Raw genomic sequence first — 19,965 nt, 5'->3', positions numbered from 1 at the left:
TACAAAGTTGTAATAATCGAAACAGTATGGTACTGGCATAAAGAGACATCAGTGGTACAGAATAGAGAGCCCAGAAATAAACCCACACATATATGGCCAACTAACTTATGACAAAGGAGACAAGAATGTATAATGGGGGAAGCACAATCTCTTCAACAAGTGGTGTTGGGAAAACTGGACAGCCACATGCAAAAGAATAAAATTCAACCAGTATCTTACACTGTACACAAAAATTAACTCAAAATGGACTACAGACCTGAATGTAAGAGCTGAAACTATGAAACTCTTACAAGAAAACTTAGGTGAGTTAAACTCACTGACATCAGTCTTGGTGATGATTTTTTGGATTAGACACCAAAACCAAAAGAAACTAAAGCAAGACTAAACAAGAGAGGCAACTTGAGACCACATTAAAATGCTTCTACACAGGAAAGGAAACCAACAAAATAAAAAGACAACCTACCAAATCGGAAAAAATACTTGTAGATGATATATGGTAAGCAGTTAATATCCAAAATCTGTATTAAAACTCACAGAACTCTACAGCAAAAAAAAAAAAAAAAAAAAATCTGATTAAAAAATGAGCAGAGGCTCTGAATAGGCATTTTTCTGAAGAAGAAATATGGATGGTTAGTAGGTACATGAAAAGATGCCCAACATCATTAGTTATTATCGAAATGCAAATCAAAACCGCAATGAGATATCACCTCATATCTCTGAGAATGGTTATTATAAAAAAAGAAATAGTAAGTGTTAGTAAGGATATGGGAAGGGAACCCTTGGGCACTGCTGGTGGGAATGTAAACTGGGGCAGCTATGGAAAACAGTATGCTGCTGCTGCTAAGTCGGTTCAGTTGAGTCTGACTCTGTGCGACCCCGTAGACGGCAGCCCACCAGGCTCCCCTGTCCCTGGGATTCTCCAGGCAAGAACACATGGAAAACAGTATGGAGGTTCCTCAAAAAAAAAATTAAAAAATAGTACTACCATACTACCAGGCAGTTCTACTTCTGTGTATTTATTGAAACAACGGTAATTCAAAATGATATATGCACACCGGTATTCACTGTGGCATTACTTACAATAGCCAAGACATGGAAACAACCTAAATGTCCATAAAAAAAGAAATCTTGCCATTTGCAACATGGATAGACCTTGAGGGCATTCTACTAAGTTAAATAAGTTAGAAAAAGGTAATTACTTATGATCTCACTTATATGTGGAACCTAAAAATACCAAAAACCCAAACAAAAAAACCCAAGCTCATAGATATAGAGATTGGTGGTTGCCAGAGGTGGAGATTAGGGTGTGTGTGAAATAGATGACAGGGGTCAATAGGTACTAATTTCCAGCTATTAAGTGAGTAATTCATGGGGATATAATGTATAGCACAGTGACTATAGTTAATAATAATTACCTATTTGAAAGTAGCAAGGAGAGTGGATCTTCAAAGTTCACATCACAAGAAAAAAAATTTTTTTAACTATATGTGGTGATAGATGTTACTTAGACTGATCATTTTATAACATATACAAATCACATTAGACATATAAAACTAATAATCCTTTGTCATTTATATCTCAATTAAAAAATTAAGAGATATTATAGGATTATATTAAATCATGCATGTCAAACTTTTGAAAAGTGTAAAGCACTATTGAATTTAAAGAATCTTCACTCAATTTTAAAAAATTTAAAGATTAAAAAAAAAAATCCTGAAGTAAGGAGTCCAGAGGCCTCTTGTGAGTATGTGACAAAGCTTGTATACTAAGATTCCTCTGCCTTACTCCACAGGCACAAGTGGGAAAAGGCCACTTTTTTCCATGCAATTTCAGCAAAACTAATTATTCAGCATCCTAGCCCTTAGTTGGTCAGAAGAAAACAAAAAGGGGTTGAGGTGGTACTATGGGCAGGCAGAGTTCAGAGAGAGAAGGGACAGCTGAACAGAGCGACAACCAGAGCAGAGTCAGAGAAGGAAAGCAGCAGCCCCAAAGCACAGCAGTCCAAAGCAGTTCTCAAGAGGGGTAAATGGCCTCTCGACACTCCCAGGTTTTGTAACAGGACAGTGATTGTAATAAAGATGCAGTGAGTATCTGCTGTAACCCAACACTGCTCTAGATTCTCTATAGTATCTGCAACAGTAGACAGTCTGTATCTTCTGTGTTACAGGCAGGAAAATGGATGAAAACACTAGAGATTTTCAATGAAAATGATTAAAATATATAAATCTCACTTCTGACTTTCTGCTCCTTAAAGATTTGAATTTTTTGTTTCCATGGATGAAGTAAAGAAGAGGTCACTAGATGTCGCAGTGAAAAACAGTAGACCATTTGGTTCACACAGAAGGAAGGAACTGGGAAAGGTAAGTACAAAAGGGGATCTTGGTACTCTTTCCCTCCTGGTGGCTACCTGGAGTTCACAGGTGGAACACATCCTTGCTGAAATTTTGATGCGATCATCAGTTTGTTATCAGAACTGACTTTAAGGAAGATACAGCCTCACTGGGAGGTTTTTCGTTTTGTGCCTTTTAAAAAATACTCTTAAGACTAAAGTATATAAATTAATAAACCCTATTTTAAGAAACTCAAGAATATCGAAGTTCATCACTACAAAAGTATTTGAACCTCTACTATGATATTAAGTATTGTTTTCACAAGTACAGCATTGTGTGAAGCTTGGATCTCATTATGTCAAGACTTTTGTGGTGAATGTTATTTTAACTTAAAGTTAGAAGTAAAGGAAATATAATCCTTAGGAAGGAGAGACAAAAAAGAATGGTATTTGTACACTCTGTAGTTGTTGTATTTTAAACATTATCTTATGCTCATTCTTTAAAGCCCACTCTGTGAAGTAGGTGATGATATTCCCATTTTTATTGTTGAGAAAACTATAGTGTCTTGCTTAAAATTCTGGATCAGTTTGTAAGTAAAGGCAAGCTGTTTTCTCTAAAACATTCGTTATGTAAATTCCTGAGGTACAACTGCAAATAGCAGTTCACCTTTTCCTAGGACATTGAGGTTGGTGTCAGTACTGTCCTTCTGGAGAGGTCAGTAGGAAAAAGGAAGTCAAAGGAAAAAGAACTATTGCTCAAAACTCAAGGAGGCCCTTTTTAGGATCAGTTTCATTTATCCCAATATGTTTCCATTTAATGCAGTTTTGAGGAAGAGAACTGATAATTTATGCTTGTTTAGGTACTGATTGACTTATCAAAAGAAGATCTGATTAAGGGCTTCTCACAGTGGTAAGTGAATGTTTCATTTTATCACATTAAATCTGCTACTCAGTTTATTTCAGGTGGTTGCCCATATTCTCTTTCCGAAATTCTTCCCTCTTCAATATCTTATTTAAGGGGGGGGGGGACATTTTAAGGCTTTACTGCTTACAGACTTCACTTATCTAAAGAACCACTGTAAGCTCTAGTCTTAACCCTGGCTGGTCAGCTTACAGAGATGAGTTCTGCTGGTCCCACAGGCCCAAGTAGGACAGACTAGGCCACTTGTCCTGATAGTGCCACAACACACTTGCAGTACTAACACAAGTCCAAACCCAACTGTCTTACAGGTATGAGCTGACTCCAGATGGACAGCCTAGAAGTTGATGATGAACAACAACATCTTTATTTTTTAAATATGTACATATGTATATTTTGTAATTTAAATCACAATAGCAATTTGAAACTACACATATATGTGGGTGTATATATATACACATACATATGTGTATATATACACATACACACACATTCTTGTGTGCAGTGTAACTGCATGAGTGGATAGTATTATGCAGTGGTAAACACATGTAAAAGAAAGAACTACTCTTTCTTGGTTGGGTTTAATTGTTTAAATCCAAAAAGAAGTGGGGTATCTGTGCCTAACACATGATCAGAACCTCAGTGGTGAATTTTCTCTGACTTAGGACTTGCATGCATATCTCCACCAGGTGTCTTGTCTTAGACACAGAAGACGAGGGAGGTCCGTTTGTGGAGCAGCTGTCAGTACTCCTGGGCAGGGACTGACGCAGAGAAGAGGGTTTTTCTATGGGACTAAAAAGTGACCTACCCAAAAGTTCTGAGAGCTAACTCTACCTAAGCTCTACTGGCTGCCATCTTTGGTACTTCTCTGGAGGTTTGTTCCTGTATCTGTGGAATTAAAACATACTTTCCTGATGACAACCATGTTAGTGATATACCTATATACCTTGAGTTAAGCACTTCAGTGTGGGATAGCCTGGGATCAAACTCCAGCATGTGGCATTATTTCTATTAAGAAAATGCAAACAGAGTTTCAAGCCCAGGTCTGTCTGCACTCCCATAGCAGAGCACTGGAGACTGGAGTGCCAGAGAGAACAGGGGCTTTCCGTATCTCTTTTAGATAGGTTTGGGAATTCTGTTCCACTTTTCTGAGGGCTGATTCACCTACACAACATTAAAAACAAATTATGTAAACTGTATATTTAAACAAGTGCCTCTTTTGCATTTCAGACTTTATAAAACCAAATATTCTTGTCGTTTCTCATGTTCCTAGAGCTGCTGTCAAGTCTTCTCGTCACTTGTCTGCTCAGGCAGCAGCCCCTGCCCTTGCTTCCTCTCCCACCACTGCTTTCACTGCGGCTTTTCTAAAGAATGTAACATCTTAAAACAAAGTTTCTGACAGGTTACTCTCACTTATAAATTATCTCCTTCCTGTTTTCTACAAAATTCAAGCCCACTCCTTGTGTTTTAGACTGAACACAATCAGGTCTCCTGTTTTTGGCTGCCTTATTCATGTGCAGATGCTCTGTTCCAGAACTGTCCAAATATATCCTGCCTACTAATCCTACTCACCTCTTAGAGGCCTATGTCAAACTCACCTCCTCCACTGAGCCAGTGCACACTGAAAGGGCCTCTCCCCTCACCTACAGCATCTACGATCAACATTCTACAGTCTTCATTTAACAATTCCCTGCCTTGTAACCTTTAATTTTAAAAAATGTTTATTAAATATCTACTAAAGTCATATGCTAAGAAACTATCTGTATTGTGTTTGGTATTTGATGTTTCTGTTTACTCTTTAATTAACCTCAAGTTACTTGAATTTTCACCCCCATCATCCAAGACTAAGTACAAGACTTAGTACATCCATACTAAGTACATGGCAGATGTGTAATAAAATGTTTTTGCTGTTTTGAGTGACAAGTTCTCATTATAAAATAGGACAATTGATGCCTGTCCTATCCACCTCACAGCAGCATTGTAATGTTCGCTAAACAGACAAGTTCCTTGAAACGATAAAGTACCAGAGTAATAAATGGAATGTATCATATATTACTTCCTGAATATTAGCAACCCTAAAACAACTACTGAGCAAAATGGCACACAAAGCAGACAAGTGAAAACCTATCCTTCCTCTAGTCCAAACACACAGAAAACCTAATTAAACCATAAATTTTAAGCATGATTTTAAACATGATTGACTAAAAAGTAACACAGGTTAAGTTCCAATGATAGTTCAAAGAGAAAATCTAAAGTAGCATATAGGAACTGAAGAGGGTGTTTTGAAGAGAACCAGAATTTTAGCACACTGGATAAAAGGTAAAGCTACTATGTAAGGGACATGGAGCCTGGAAAGTTTTGTCCTCACAAAACACCTTGGCTGAGAATGAGGACAAGGAACTGGTTGTCAGCAATGGGTGGAAACAGTCAGCTACTCTCTCCTATCGGAACATGGAATCTGAAGTTACACACAACTGACTTAGTTTGGAAACCTCGAAACTAATGTGAAGTTGGGTTTAGAACCTGGAACCATGTCAAGCCCTGACTGGGGCAACCACAAAATTGCCCCCTAGGGTTGTGATTCCCATCTAGGACACACGTGGAACCACCGCAGCAGATAATTCCCACTAAAAGGAAGCTCATAGGCAAAAAAAAAAATTTTTTTTTTAATATGAAGCACATGGGAATACCAAATTGAAAAATGGCCACTGGATGTATTTCAGCAAGAAACAAAATGTAACATAAGGCAGGAGTGGCTTGTGGAAAACAACAGAGAGTAAGGTAAACCTAAGTGAGTCTTGACTGTTTTAAACAAGGAAGCAAGCAACCTGAAATGTCTGCAAAACTGGGCTAGTACTGACATCTAAGAGCCTTGAAGCTGGTTCAGAGGAATGTTCAAAGTATTCAAGTCCTTATTTAAGAAGCTAAGGAGTTTTATATTTTAAAATATAGCTTTGTATGTGGCAGTTACTAGTTACCTTTCAGCTCCAAATCAACCCATCTTGGCCCTGCTTTGATACTAGAAATAACACAGCCTCCTCCCCTCTGCCAGGGGTCTTGATGTTAGGCTTATCAATTGAGGACACTGCAGAGACACTGCAAAGTCAGAGTGGGAAGAAGGGGCTTTTCTTCCTTTACTGAGGTGCCCTTATCCACGGCAGCTAGCTGACTGTCGTGTGAGGCTGTTCTCTGTTACCTAAGCACCCACCACAGTTTACTCTTGGCTCATGCCCTTGGGCCCTGCAATCATAAACACAGTCTTCATGGTTCAGCACCATCCAACACCCTCTGGCAAGTTTATTTGCCACAAGTGGGTTGCCTGTTCCTGTGGCAGCCAGACCTCTACTCAGAGGTTTAAATAGCCTCTTAAGTTGATATATTTACAGTGAAGGCACTCTTGAGTTCGTTTCTTGTTTACTCCCCTTTATTCCTGGGGGTAGTATCTGCTTTCTGAAGTCACTACTGCATTCTCCTTAGAGTCCTCTTATGTCTCCTTTTAGCAGTTAACTACTTTTACTCGTCAGCAATTCATATTTTAAATGTTTCCTGTTAGGCTACCTGTGCAATGTAGTTTTTGTCTTCTGACCTGACCTTGACTAAGTGTGTATTAAAAATTTTAAGATAACCAATAATATAGAGTAATAATAGAAAAATCAATAGAGTTGAAATATAAAACTTCCAAATCAGTAGTGAAGAAGAAATAAAAATTCAACACTGCTCCAAAAAAATAGAAAAGAAAAAAGTAGCATAGAAAAATATGATAAATAAAAAAAAAGAAAAGATAGGCAAAAGACTTCTAAATATACTTGTAATAACTCTTTGTGACCCATGGACTATATAGTCCATGGAATTCTCTAGGCCAGAATACTGGAAGTAGGTAGCCAGTCCCTTCTCCAGGGGATCTTCCCAACCTAGGAGGTTGGGAAGAGGTTCACTCCAAATACACAGAAGTGTTGAAAGTAAAAGGATGAAAATGACAAACCCAAGGGTAGTTTAGACTTCTGTTTATAGTAATGGCACCAAGTGAAAGTCGTTCAGTCATGTCTGACTCTTTGGGACCCCATGGTCTGTAGCCTGCCAGGCTCCTCTGTCCATGGAATTCTCCAGGCCAGATTACTGGGATGGGTAGCCATTCCCTTCTCCAGGGATCTTCCCAACCCACGGATCAAACCCAGGTCTCCGACACTGCAGGCAGATTCTTTACCATCTGGGCCACCAGGGAAACCCAAGAATACTGGAGCGGGTAGCCTATCCCTTCTCCCTTGGATCTTCCTAACCCAGGAATTGAACCGGGGCCTCCTGCTTTGCAGGCGGATTCTTTACCAGCCGGGCTACCAAGGAAGCCCAACATTACGCTTAACAGTGAAGCATTAAAAGATTTCCTTTTGAAATCTGCAACAAGAAAGGGTTGATTCCTATCACCACTTCTACTCAGCCCTATATTGTGGCCTATGTAGTTGGGTAAGGAAAAACAGGTTTATCTGACCAAAACTGTTGTTATATGCAGATGATATGATCATAAGTATGAAAATCCAAAATAATCTAAAGATATACTGCTTTGTTGAATACAAAGTAAACATTTAAAAATCAATTATAGTTCTCTATTTCTGAAACAGTTGGAAAACGAAATTTTAAAAAGACAACTTATAAATGCATAAAGATCAAATACTATGAATGTATCTGGCAATAATCCCTACAGAAAAATTATGAAACTTTATTATGAAATGTTAAAGTAAACCTAACCAAGTGGAGAGCTATGCTACAGTAGGAGTTTGAAGATCCAACATTATAGATTCTGATTTTCCCCACTGATCCTACGTTTAATGAAAGTTCAATAAAAATCTCAATATGTAGTGTGTCTGTGTGTATAATTTAATAATCAGACTCAATACACATGGAAATACAAAGGGTGGGATACCAAAGTTTATTTTAAAGTTAAAATAATAAAAACAGTGGGATACTAGTGAGGGGGAGATAAATGGACCAAAAGAATAGAAGAGAGTCCAGTAACAGACTCATTCACATACAGATATTCAATATATGACAGAAGTAAACACTATAAGCAGAGGGGAAATAATAGATTTTTCAAAAACAGTGCTGAAACAATTGGGTATCCACGACAGAAAAGGTAATAGTCCTTTACTTACATCACATTAAAAAAAACACACAAAAAAAACTCCAAGTATATTAGACTAAGTGTGAAAGGCAAAATTATACAGCTGTAAGATGACACAGAAGAGTAACTTTACAGTTTGTGACTAGAGAAAGATTACATAAGACACTAAGAACACTGACTATAAATCTCTACATCTTTAACTATATTCTCTATATTAAAATTAAGTTCTTCAGTTCATGAAAAGACACTAGAGGAAAACGGAAAGAGGAAACAGAATGGAAGAAGGCATTCGCAACATGTGTAACCATCAAATGGTTCATGTCTAGAATATGTAAATAACTCTTACAAATCAATAGGAAGACAGACTGTGCAACAGAAAAAAAAACACCAAAGACACATACAAGCCCTTCAAAAATAAACTACAAACTAAAAAAAACAAAGGAAAAGATGTTTAACTTCATTAGGAATCAGGAAAATAAACATTAATGTCACACTAAGAGCTCTACACATTATACTGGCCAAAAAAATAAAACAAAACTGACTTACCAAAAGTTGCTCAAATACGGAAAACTGGGGACCCTTCATACAGTAATGGTGGGAATATAAGTTGGTACAACTACTCTGGAAACAGTTTGGCATTTTCTTCTAAAGTTAAAATACATATGATCTATCAAAGTCACACACTAAACAACCCCAGAGGATCCATGCACATCATTAGATGTGTTTTCCTCTGCTGCTACTGCTGCTAAGTCGCTTCAGTCATGTCCGACTCTGTGTGACCCCAGATGGCAGCCCACCAGGCTCGCCCGTCCCTGGGATTCTCCAGGGAAGAACACTGGAGTGGGTTGCCATTTCCTTCTCCAATGCATGAAAGTGAAAAGTGAAAATGAAGTCGCTCAATCGTGTCCGACTCTTAGTGACCCCATGGACTGCAGCCCACCAGGCTCCTCCATCCATGGGATTTGCCAGGCAAGAGTGCTGGAGTGGGTGGCCATTGCCTTCTCCGGTGTTCTCCTCTAGGACCCAGCAATTTTGCCTCTTAGATTCTAGAAAACCTGCACGAAGTGAACAAGGATACATGTACAAGAATGTTCACAGCAGTAGCTCACAATAGCTAAGAACTGGAAGCAACCCAAATGGCAATCCCTAGAATAACAAACAAATGGATTATGGAACATTCATAGAAGAACACTAGACCCCAATGAAAACAAATGACCTGGACCTACATAAAACAATATAGATAAACGGTACAAACATGATGTTGAACAACAGAATTAAGAAGAACATACAGCATGATTCTATTTTTATAAAGCTCAAAACTAGCAAAACTCAACTATCTTGGGTTAGGCATACACACAAAACTGGCAAAACTATTAAAAAAAAAAGAAAAAACAAGTAAATGATTAACATAAGCCAAGCTAATGATTATCTCTTGGGGGAAGACACATATGGTGTGTGGGGAAGGCATTTCAGAGTGCTGGTGATGTTCTATTTCTTGGATGTTGCATGGGTGTTCACTTTATAATCATTTATTATACTTGAAATTTATGGTTTTTACCATACTTAGCATATGTGTTGTATTTTATAACATATAAAAAAAAGATTAGTAAAATATGAAAAAAAGGAAAAGAATATCCAGCAACTATTAACTGAAAGGACAAAACTACATTCAATGTAAAAGCATGTATAGCAATGAAGAGATATTAATCAAGAAGATATTATTGACTATGAATTTATAAATACTTATAAAACAGGCCATAAGTATTTTTAAAGTACTTATGAAAAAGCAAAATTTGACAAGTTCAGGGATTTCAGAATTTCCCATAAACTAAACCAAGCAGACAAAAAAAAGATAGAAATAAAGTTGATTTAAACAGTATATTAATAACTACATATATATACACACATATAAATGTATATATTAGAGATTAGACTTTTTAAAGCACATGTAGAATATGTGGAAATTCATCACAATAAAGTCACAAAGAAAATCTCAGTGAATTCCAAAGATCCAATACCAAAAGACCATGTTCTCTGACTACAGTACGGTAATAGAATGTGCCATTTCCTTGCCAGAAAGCAATAGCTTCCTGCTGGCTGGACTAAAGACAGACATTGGCATTCCTTGTTCCTAGAACCAAAAAGGTCAGTAAACTCTGAACTTAAATGCAACCTTTCTATTACTTGCATTATTTCTCCCTGAGTTTCTCTTATTCACACACTGTACTTTAAAACAATCTTAAATTTTAAGTACTCAAGAACTGCTTAAGAATTATTCAAGAATCTAAAGTTAATTTATTAATTAAACTTAGCAATTGTTTTCTATAAAAGAATCTCAAAGTCAATAAAAACTATACAGATGGAGGCCTCAATAGAAAGAAGGGGGTAAATTTTGAGGTAAATATATTTTATAACCCATGTCTCAGAGTAAGATCAATCCTACAAAATACTTAGGATGTTAAGAATGCAATTTACACAGTAAAAATGATTTGATTTGTTTTCAGTATGAAAGTATTTTTAATTTCCTTACTGCAGGTACAATGGCATCCAAGTCATCAATTTCTGTAACAGAAAAACAATAATAAAACAGTAGCTTCATCTAGTGTTAGGCTCAGATGAAATGATACCTCTGTGCAAAGGTAAACCTCAAACACAAAGGCAACATCACTAGTGCTTTCAAGCACATGAAATTTTTCTGTAAAAGTATATCACTGATTCACAGGACATTTGTTTGTAAAAGCTACCTACAAAAGCATCTTCTGGCTCTGATATTAATCTCATTAGCAGTGTGCTCTTAACAACAGATTCTACTCAGCATATTTGAAACATTATGTTACTGCCTCTTTCTAATATATGGGTGAGCTTATATGGTGTAATCCCTAGGAGAGGCCCTTTCTCTTTCCTGGGCCTCCATCTAAGGACTTAGGGACCTCTTCTGTCGGAACACAGATGATACAAGAAAGGAAAAGAATACGAGCAAATCTACAGCTGAGAATTACACTGTAGTAAGTAAGGTACAAAGATCAAGTTATTCCATGACCCGCATTCTAAAATCACACCTGTTTTCTCCCTAGAAGAGAAATCTGCCTTATAAATAAACCTCACAGAGAAGGACTTTGGTTGATATGAGAATTTTCTCAACTAATCACACTACTCATGAGAAAAAAGAAAGTCCTTCTCCATACTTGATATTCAGTAATCCACTCTGTAGTTCTAGATGCATAATATGACATCTGTTGTTGTTGTTGTTGTTGTTGTTGTTGTTTAGTTGCTAAGTTGTGTCTGACTTTGCAACCCCATGGACTGTAGCCCTCCAGGCTCCTCTGTCCATGGGATTTCCCAGGCAAGAATACTGGAGTGGGTTGCCATTTCCTTCTCCAGGGGATCTTCCTGACCCAGGGATCAAACCCACATCTCCAGCACTGACAGGTGGATTCTTTATCACTAAGCCACCTCACATCTAGTAATAATAAAAATAGTCATGTTTGCCAAAACAGATTTAATTTCTGAAATGTTAATATTTACTCCAGAATTTCAACTGTAACCAAACAGCACATGAACATGTATATTGAAGCAAATGATCCCACATGAACCAAGCTGAGTATTATATCTGAGAAGTTTCTATACAAGGATTATGAAATAAGTGTTGATAGCACACCTAGTAAAATGTTTGTTAATGACAAACTCACTATTAATCGCTACCTCAAAGCAAGTAAAATCATATTGCAGGAAACAAACTCTTTTAGATACAAGGCAATAAATACATTTCTACATTTTCACATCTCAAGTTAAACTTTCAAATTATGTCTTCCCTTGCCATGATCTTTTCAAACGTATGAGCATGAATAAAGTACACTAACTGTCTCCGTTGCTTCCAGTCTACATAAAATTGGCCACAAAAAATTATGTTCAACTAGGCTATATACTCTAGTCAGATATGCCTTTCATTTACTCATCTTCTTACCAAATTTTAACTTACTCATTCCTTTATCTTCTACCAAAACTTATCTCCTCTTCTAATTTAATTTCCTATGTCAAAGAGTTATTCTTTAAAAAACAAAAAAAACCTTTCAACTTCAAATGAGCTACACAGAAAAAAAATTCATTAATCATAATGAATTACTGAAGTAAATAAATCACTATAACCTTTTTAAAAAGTAATTTTGTTTTGTTGGGTTTAGGGAATCTTAGTTCCCCTACAGAGGATGAACCTACACTCTCAACAGTGAACATACATAGTCCTAGCCAGTGGACCACCAGGAATTCCCTAGAAAGTGTTCTTAATGGTTCTTATTTTTATAGCCATAATAAATCACACTTAAAGTAAGAGATGTGGGTTTTTATTTTGCCTATGATTTCTAATTATATTTTTTCCCCTTAAAGCCTTCAAGCTGACCAAGAGTGTAAATGTATCTCTTCCCTTCCACAAACTTATAAATTTATCTCCTTTCTACAGATGTTTACGTTATATTATTTCTCATCATCTGAGGAAATTAAATTAAAAAAAAGAGTAGGTAGGAGTTATCTTTTTTAAAAAAAGAAAAGGAGGAAGAGGAGGAAGAAAAATTAAAAACACACCTATCAAGATCATAAATTCTCCAGACATTTCTCATTATCCAATGACAGGGTTAGAGTGGGCCTAACCAGAATAATGTCATTTCTCATTTTAAGGTCCTAAAACAAAAGGCTCAGCTCCTTAAAGAATATGTGCTTCTCTGTTCTGTAGATTAACCCCAACCAACTTTAACTGCAAAAGTTAGAAGTTTGTTTTCACTACTATTAGTGGTTTCCACTTTCTACCACTCTAGGTAAAAACACTAATACAGTGACTAAGGAACACTCTTTCCTCAAACCCAATGCCATCCTGAGACTCAATATTTAACCACCTCCGACAAAAATCTTACCTAAGATTTTGAGTAGATCATTAGTAAATGACTGAAATGCTGGGAAAAATTCCTCATGTTCTTCCAATTTGTGGATAATGCTTTAAACAAAAAAAAGCACAATTTATACTGAATTTCTGACTTAGGATTCTTACATTTGATTGGACATAGAACATTTCAAAACAGAAAGAAACTGTCCTGCTAATCTAAATACAAATTTAATGATTATTTACTGCAATCTTTCCTTCTGAGCTCTTTGTTCATCTAGTAATAGTCTTCTAAAACAACAAAAAAAATCTACTAGCAGTATAATCATCTGTTCTAAGGTTAAATCTAACATTTCTAATATGGGAACTTTCCATTTAGCTTGAGGAGTCTTAAGAGACCAATGTTTTCTAAAAATAATTGATTTTCATATCCCGTATTCTATTAAACATTAAGAATAAGTATCAGTAATCTGTAAAACTGGGAGGGAGAAAAATACCAATAGTGAGACATACGTTCCTTTTAAAATCATCAAGTGTCAGAAACCTCAAGTGTCAGATTAGGTTAGGGTTCCTCTTGGAAAACTTGCAGAACGTATGGAACATATACTTCCCTTATGTTGCAGTATAAAATCTGAGGGAGGAGGGAGGAAGAGTACAGCTATAACATTTTGACATTAAAAAAAAATTAGGTTTTATGTTGGAGATGCCTAGCTTTAAAAAAGAAATCCTTAATATTTTATCAAACAATGCACATACTCTTAGTGATTAATCAGTGATATATGGTAATCTACTAGAAATTAGACTTACTTATATATTCTGAATTAACATGAAGTTGCTGACAAAGTTTGACTTTCTCCAATTATAATTTCCCTTGGGAATAAGCTTATAGCAAAAATGCTAGAGTCCTGACTCAGACCCCAGAATCTACTTTTATCTTGAAAATATTTGATATTCTCTCCATCCCTAAGGTGTGAGATTATTTTTACAAATGCTATTCCAAACAGGAAAGGTAAATAACTTATGAAGTTTTGAAAATCTTTAATTTTTCCACTCCAAACATTCTGGACAATACTTTGCAACCTTTTTAAAATAAATACCTTTGAAGGTCTTCTGGTCCTAATACCTGCATAATCTTTTCATTCACATCTTCATTAATCAGCCTACACAATTTTCCAACTGTGCTCACCAGCACACACAATGAGGATGAACTATCTGCAAAAGAGAAATAAAAGGAAAGACTATTTTAAGGGAATTTTCAAAATTAAAAATCAAATCAATTAAATTAATTAAATCAAATGTTATGTTTCTGTTACCCTCAATTTTTTACCTACTTTTTGCTGATTTATTAATGGGGCCTCCCTGGTGGCTCAGATAGTAAAGAATCGGCCTGCAATGCAGGAGACCGAGGTTCAATCCCTGAGTCAGGAAGATCCCCTGGAGAAGGGAATGGCTACCCACTCCAGTATTCTTGCCTGGAGGATTCCATGGACAGAGGAGCCTGGTGGGTTACGGTCCATGGGATCGCAAAGAGTCAGACTTATTAATAATCATTATTAAGTGGGGGGCCAAAATGAAAATGAGTCATTACCTAGTTCTAAGAGTTCTTGGAGGTTTCTCACAGCATTGTTCAATTCTCCAAGCCTAGTATAAACTTCATTCATTCGAGGATAGACGCCAGTTAAAGAAGGAACATCAAATAATTTTTGGAAGTGAGAAACAATAGCTTGCAAAATGTGGAAGTCTGGCATATTGCTGTCCTGCCCAAAAGAGAGGAAGTAAAAGGAAGTTCACATCTTAAAATTATTCCAAATCTTATAAAAACTTTAACAAGAGAAAGAGTTATAGTAGAATATCTGTATCCATATCATTAATTTCACATTAAAATGTGAATGTCTATATAAGTACTGGGTAGTATTACCTTTGCCTTATTTTCAACTTCTTCTAATATGGTATCTACTATAAACAAGAGATCTTCAACTCTGACACCTTCATTTTCATCCTGCTTCTTTAAATTATGCCAAGGCACCAGTTCCGTAGACAGTATTTTCAAGGACTTATATAAATCCTTCATAACAAAAGAAATAATATGCTATTATGCATTTTTAAAGTTTTCATAATCATGTTAATAAAATATAACTATCCAAGCAGATGTAATACATATATTAACCATCATCAGTATTTTTTTAAAAATACCATTACCTGTTTAGAAAGAGTCTTTTACATTCATTTTCTTCAGGCCTTACAAAAAAGATTATACATATACTGATTATCTGGAATCTGGATGTTTAAAGTAATTGTATGTTATTTATTAGTAATGTATGCTATTTTTTAAGTAATTATTTTGAATTATTGATGAATAAAAAATAAGCTTGTCCTATTTTGCCCTTGATTTTTTAAACAACAGATTTATTGACATGTAATTCATATACCATAAAATTCATCCTCTTTACTGTGTCATTCAGTAGTCTCATTTACAGAGGTGCAATCATCACAATTATCTTAATTCTAGAATATTTTCATCATGCCAAAAAGAAACCCTTATTCCCCATTCTCTCTTGCTCCCAGGCTTTGGGTAACTACTAATCTTATTTTCTTTTTCTGTGGATTTGCCTATACTGAGCATTTCATTAAAAAACAGAATCATAAATATGTGACTTTTTGTGACAGGTTTCTTTCATTTAGGATATTTTCAAGATTCATCCATGTATGTAGCTCCAAGAAAAAATTTAATTTGAAAAGATGCCTAAAAAGTAATTCTACTTAATTTTCATGACAGCCTGCTTGTTTTCCTGGCCTAAATATGTTGTCCTAATCTATTTAAAACTGTGCACAGGGAGCTGGGATCCTGTAAGTTTAGAAGTCTAAGACTGGTCAATCAATAAATATTTACTGGGCATCAACTATGTGCATAGCACAGTGCTTGGCCCTTTAAAACAACAATGTCATGTAAAAGAAATGTAATGTGTGTCACAGTAATATTATCTAGTAGCCATGTTAAAAAAGTAAAAAGAAATAGGTGACAATTTTAATATATTTAACCCAATATATCCAAAATAGTATCAACAGATCATCTATTTTAATTATCTTTTAATCATCTCCATACTATTTCTACTAAATCTGGTGTGTAATTTTATACTTGCAGCACATTTCAATTGCGACTATCATATTTCAAGTGATCAAAATCTACATGTAGCTGAGTGGTTACTGTATTAGACAGTGCAACTCTAGAATACAGAAGGAAACACAGGAAGTTCTTATTTTTCTCAACTTCTTATTTTTGTCCTCCACTTATTTAACACTCACCAATTAACAGCTACATGTGGGAGACCTGGGTTCAATCCCTGGGTTGGGAAGATGCCCTGGAGAAAGACATGCAACCCACTCCAGTATTCTTGTCTAGAGAATCCCCATGGACAGAGGAGCCTGGTGGGCTACAGACCATAGGGTTGCAGAGTTGGACACAACTGAAGCGACTTAGCAGCAGCAGCAGCATTTGGTAAGAAGGAGGAAGAGTATAACATTTTGATGGTTTTTAAAAAATTAGCAATTCAAGGCAACACATTCAGTGTCAAATAAATGTACTAAACAATTATTACCACCAGAATTTGAAAAAGTCAGGAAGTCACACAATGACACTTTGATTAACCAGCATTTCATCAGTAAGGTACAATTATAAAGAAAAAACCTAAGGTAAAAGCACACCAAATATAAAACTTCGATTGAGAATAAAAGTATACAAAGCCTACAGACTCCGATACATTTTCAAAGCATGTAGAGTATTCAACCACATACCTTTAAGGAAGCCAGTTGATCTGCCCACATTTCTATTATAGGAACAAGATGCTCAAATCCACAATCCTGAATAAGATCTCTATTAAAATGTTGGGCTGTTCCTTTGCTCTGTTTATATATTATTACTGGAGCTCTTGGATTGTGAATAATTGAATTGATGCTACTCAATACCTTTAAAAAAAGATGGCATTTTTAGTTGAAAAGTTTATCACAGTCCTATCAGAGTGATCTATGTTAGAGTGCTTATGTATCAATGCAACATCATTTTCTGAGTTAGAGATTCATTGGACAGGAATCACCAAGACAAGTGTCTTTCAAAGGGCTGTACAGAATGAGTGAAAAATGCTGTTTTCTTCTTTCCCCATAGAAAGCTACAGGTCTCCTGAGAATTTAATTTCTGATGTTTATTTACAAGTAGTTGTTGTTTGGCTTAGAATGTACATTCCAATGTTTTGATTCTATTACATTTAAACTCTACTTTGAATACCATTTTAATGGCAAAAATAATTCCCCTTCATTAAATTACTAATGAGCACAGGAATAGAGTCTTTATTCTCCCTCTCCCTCACATCAAAAATTAAGGGCAGCAGAGCAGGGAGAGCAGGGAGCTGATCTCCAGATGGTCACAGCACAACCCCATTCCATGAGGCTGATGGTGAACCAAGGAGGATTACATACATGGCTACCAGTGTGTATCCATACTTTGCAGATTGTTTGCAAAAATTACTGCAATTTTTCTCTTTCTTTGTGCTCTCGCCTTTGCAATATGACACTGCAGGTTCTCCCACCAAGAAATAGAGTCTATTTTCTACTCCGTGAATCTAGGGGCAACCTTGGGCCTTGCTCTGGCAGACAGAAAAGGAAATAATGGTGTGCCAGTTTGGAGCCCAAGACTCAAGGGGCCTTGATTATTTCCGCTCTCTCCTATTGAGCTCTTCTGCCCTGTGGGAGTGAAGTTGCTCAGTCGTGTGTGACTCTTTGCAACCCCATGGACTGTAGCCTAACAGGTTCCTCCATCTGTGGAATTTTCCAGGCAAGAGTACTGAAGTGGGTTGCCATTTCCACCTCCAGGGGATCTTCCTGACCTGGGGATCGAACCTAGGTCTCCTGCATTGCAGGCAGACGCTTTACCCTCTGAGCTACCAGGGAAGCCCCTTGGGCAGAGGAGCATGGCAGGCTACAGTCCTTGGGATAGCAAAGAGTTGGACACTACTGAGCGACTAAGATGATGATGATAACCTGTGGAAGAGCCCAGGCTAAATGGTGAATGATAAAAGATACATGGCCCAGTCAACCCAATCACCCTGATATCCATTCAACTCCAGAGCCACCTAGCTGACTTGTATCTGATAGCAGGTGCATGAAGGAGCCCAGCTGAGAACTGCTCAGCTGTTCAAGCACAGCAATACTAAAAGGGTTGCTATTTTTAGTCATTAAGTTTTAGGAGGGCTGCTTACACAGCAAAAATAAAGTGATAAGAGAAAGAAGGACTAGAATAAGGAGAGGAAGCAGCAATAAGAGAAGTTTGCCTTTTTACTTTATGGTAGGTAAGAATATACCCTGTGACCAAGGACACTTTGGAAGACAGTCAAGCTTTGCTTTCATGGAAAAAAAAAGTACATATAGCTGGAGGCCTTTAAGGGAGTGTCAATTGAACAAGAGAAGGAGAAGGATTCATAAGTGGTCAGTTGGTAAAAATGACACACACACACATTCTATGATAGAGAAAAACGGGCAGTATTTGGTCATCAGCCACACAAAGGCCACCAGTGCTAGATTACACCAGCACCAGTCAAGAAAGGTTCTACTCTTTTGCTTTCTAGTCTCACTCAACATCCACCCTCACTGCCAACGTGGAAGAAGCCAGATACAGCAGAGGACAGCAATGAAATAATGAAACAGATCACAATCCCTTGGCACAACTGCTTATTTGGAGAAGTACAGGGCAGGCACAATTTGAACTGGATGAGAGACTGAAATTTTGATGGAGATTTAAATAACTTGTTCTCCCAATTTTTCATCAAGAAAATTTTGATGAAATTTCCTTAAATGAAAATAAAAAGACTATGAACAATAAATACTATTTATATAGTCAGGGTTCACCAGAAACAAAATGAACAGGATGTGTACTTGTGTGTGCATATGTACGTGTATTTATTAATTATAAAGAACTGATTCACTCTATTACAGGAGCTGACAAATCCTGAGATCTACAGTCAGCAGTGCTGGAGACCCGGAAGAGCTCATGATACAATTCCAGGCTGAATTCCCACAGGCTTGAGACCCAGGAAAAGCCAATGTTTCAGTTCAACATTTGAAGGCAGGAAAAAAAAAACTGATGTCCCAGCTCAAAGGCAGGCAGGCAGGAAGGCAGAAAGTTCCCTCTTCCTCAGCCTTTTTGTTCTACTCAGGCCTTCAACTGATTTGATGAGACCCACCCACTGTAGAGAAGGCAATCCACTTTGCCCCAGTCTACCATTTCAAATATTAATTTCACCCAGAAACACTCTATACAGACACACCTAGGACAATATCTGACCAAATTATCTGGACACCCTCTAGCCTAGTCAAGTTGACACATAAAATTAACCACCACAAGTTCACCCCTTGTCAATTTGACACCCATACACTTTGCCTTAGGCACTCAGTCATGTCCAACTCTTTGAGACTCCATAGACTGTAGCCCACCAGGCTCCTGTGTTCATGGAATTCTCCACCCAAGAAGACTGCAGTGGGTAGCCATTCCCTTCTCCAGGGGATCTTCCCAACCCAGGGATTGAACCCAGTCTCCCACATCACTGGCAGATTCTTTTACAATCTGAGCCACCAAGTTTGTCTTGAAGTGAAGTGAAGTTGCTCAGTCGTGTCCGACTCTTTGTGACTGTATAGTCCATGGAATTCTCCAGGCTGGAATACTGGAGTAGGTAGCCTTTCCCTTC

At 36.9% G+C, this 19,965-nt stretch overlaps 2 protein-coding genes across 2 annotated transcripts in view; one reads left to right on the top strand and one right to left on the bottom strand.

The window, feature by feature from the left end:
• The window catches only part of ESYT3 (extended synaptotagmin 3), a 54,314-nt gene extending 50,718 nt beyond the window's left edge, over window positions 1-3,596 (top strand). The window contains exons 21-23 of the mRNA XM_068984234.1: window positions 2,255-2,360; window positions 3,190-3,239; window positions 3,560-3,596. Coding sequence (XP_068840335.1) covers window positions 2,255-2,360; window positions 3,190-3,239; window positions 3,560-3,596 — 193 coding nt within the window. The remainder of the gene's footprint in view (window positions 1-2,254; window positions 2,361-3,189; window positions 3,240-3,559) is intronic.
• A 7,151-nt stretch (window positions 3,597-10,747) lies between these two features.
• Window positions 10,748-19,965, bottom strand: part of CEP70 (centrosomal protein 70) — a 67,394-nt gene continuing 58,176 nt past the window's right edge. Inside the window, exons 11-16 of the mRNA XM_068974759.1 lie at window positions 17,027-17,197; window positions 15,153-15,299; window positions 14,823-14,991; window positions 14,332-14,446; window positions 13,269-13,348; window positions 10,748-10,926 (exon numbers count right to left, since the gene is read on the bottom strand). Coding sequence (XP_068830860.1) covers window positions 10,865-10,926; window positions 13,269-13,348; window positions 14,332-14,446; window positions 14,823-14,991; window positions 15,153-15,299; window positions 17,027-17,197 — 744 coding nt within the window. The 3' untranslated portion in view covers window positions 10,748-10,864. The remainder of the gene's footprint in view (window positions 10,927-13,268; window positions 13,349-14,331; window positions 14,447-14,822; window positions 14,992-15,152; window positions 15,300-17,026; window positions 17,198-19,965) is intronic.

This window comes from Capricornis sumatraensis, chromosome 1 (assembly GCF_032405125.1).
Source record: "Capricornis sumatraensis isolate serow.1 chromosome 1, serow.2, whole genome shotgun sequence".
Taxonomy (NCBI): domain Eukaryota; kingdom Metazoa; phylum Chordata; class Mammalia; order Artiodactyla; family Bovidae; genus Capricornis; species Capricornis sumatraensis.
The sequence above is the reverse complement of the archived record's forward strand: the minus strand, read 5'-3'. Positions and strand labels throughout refer to the sequence as shown.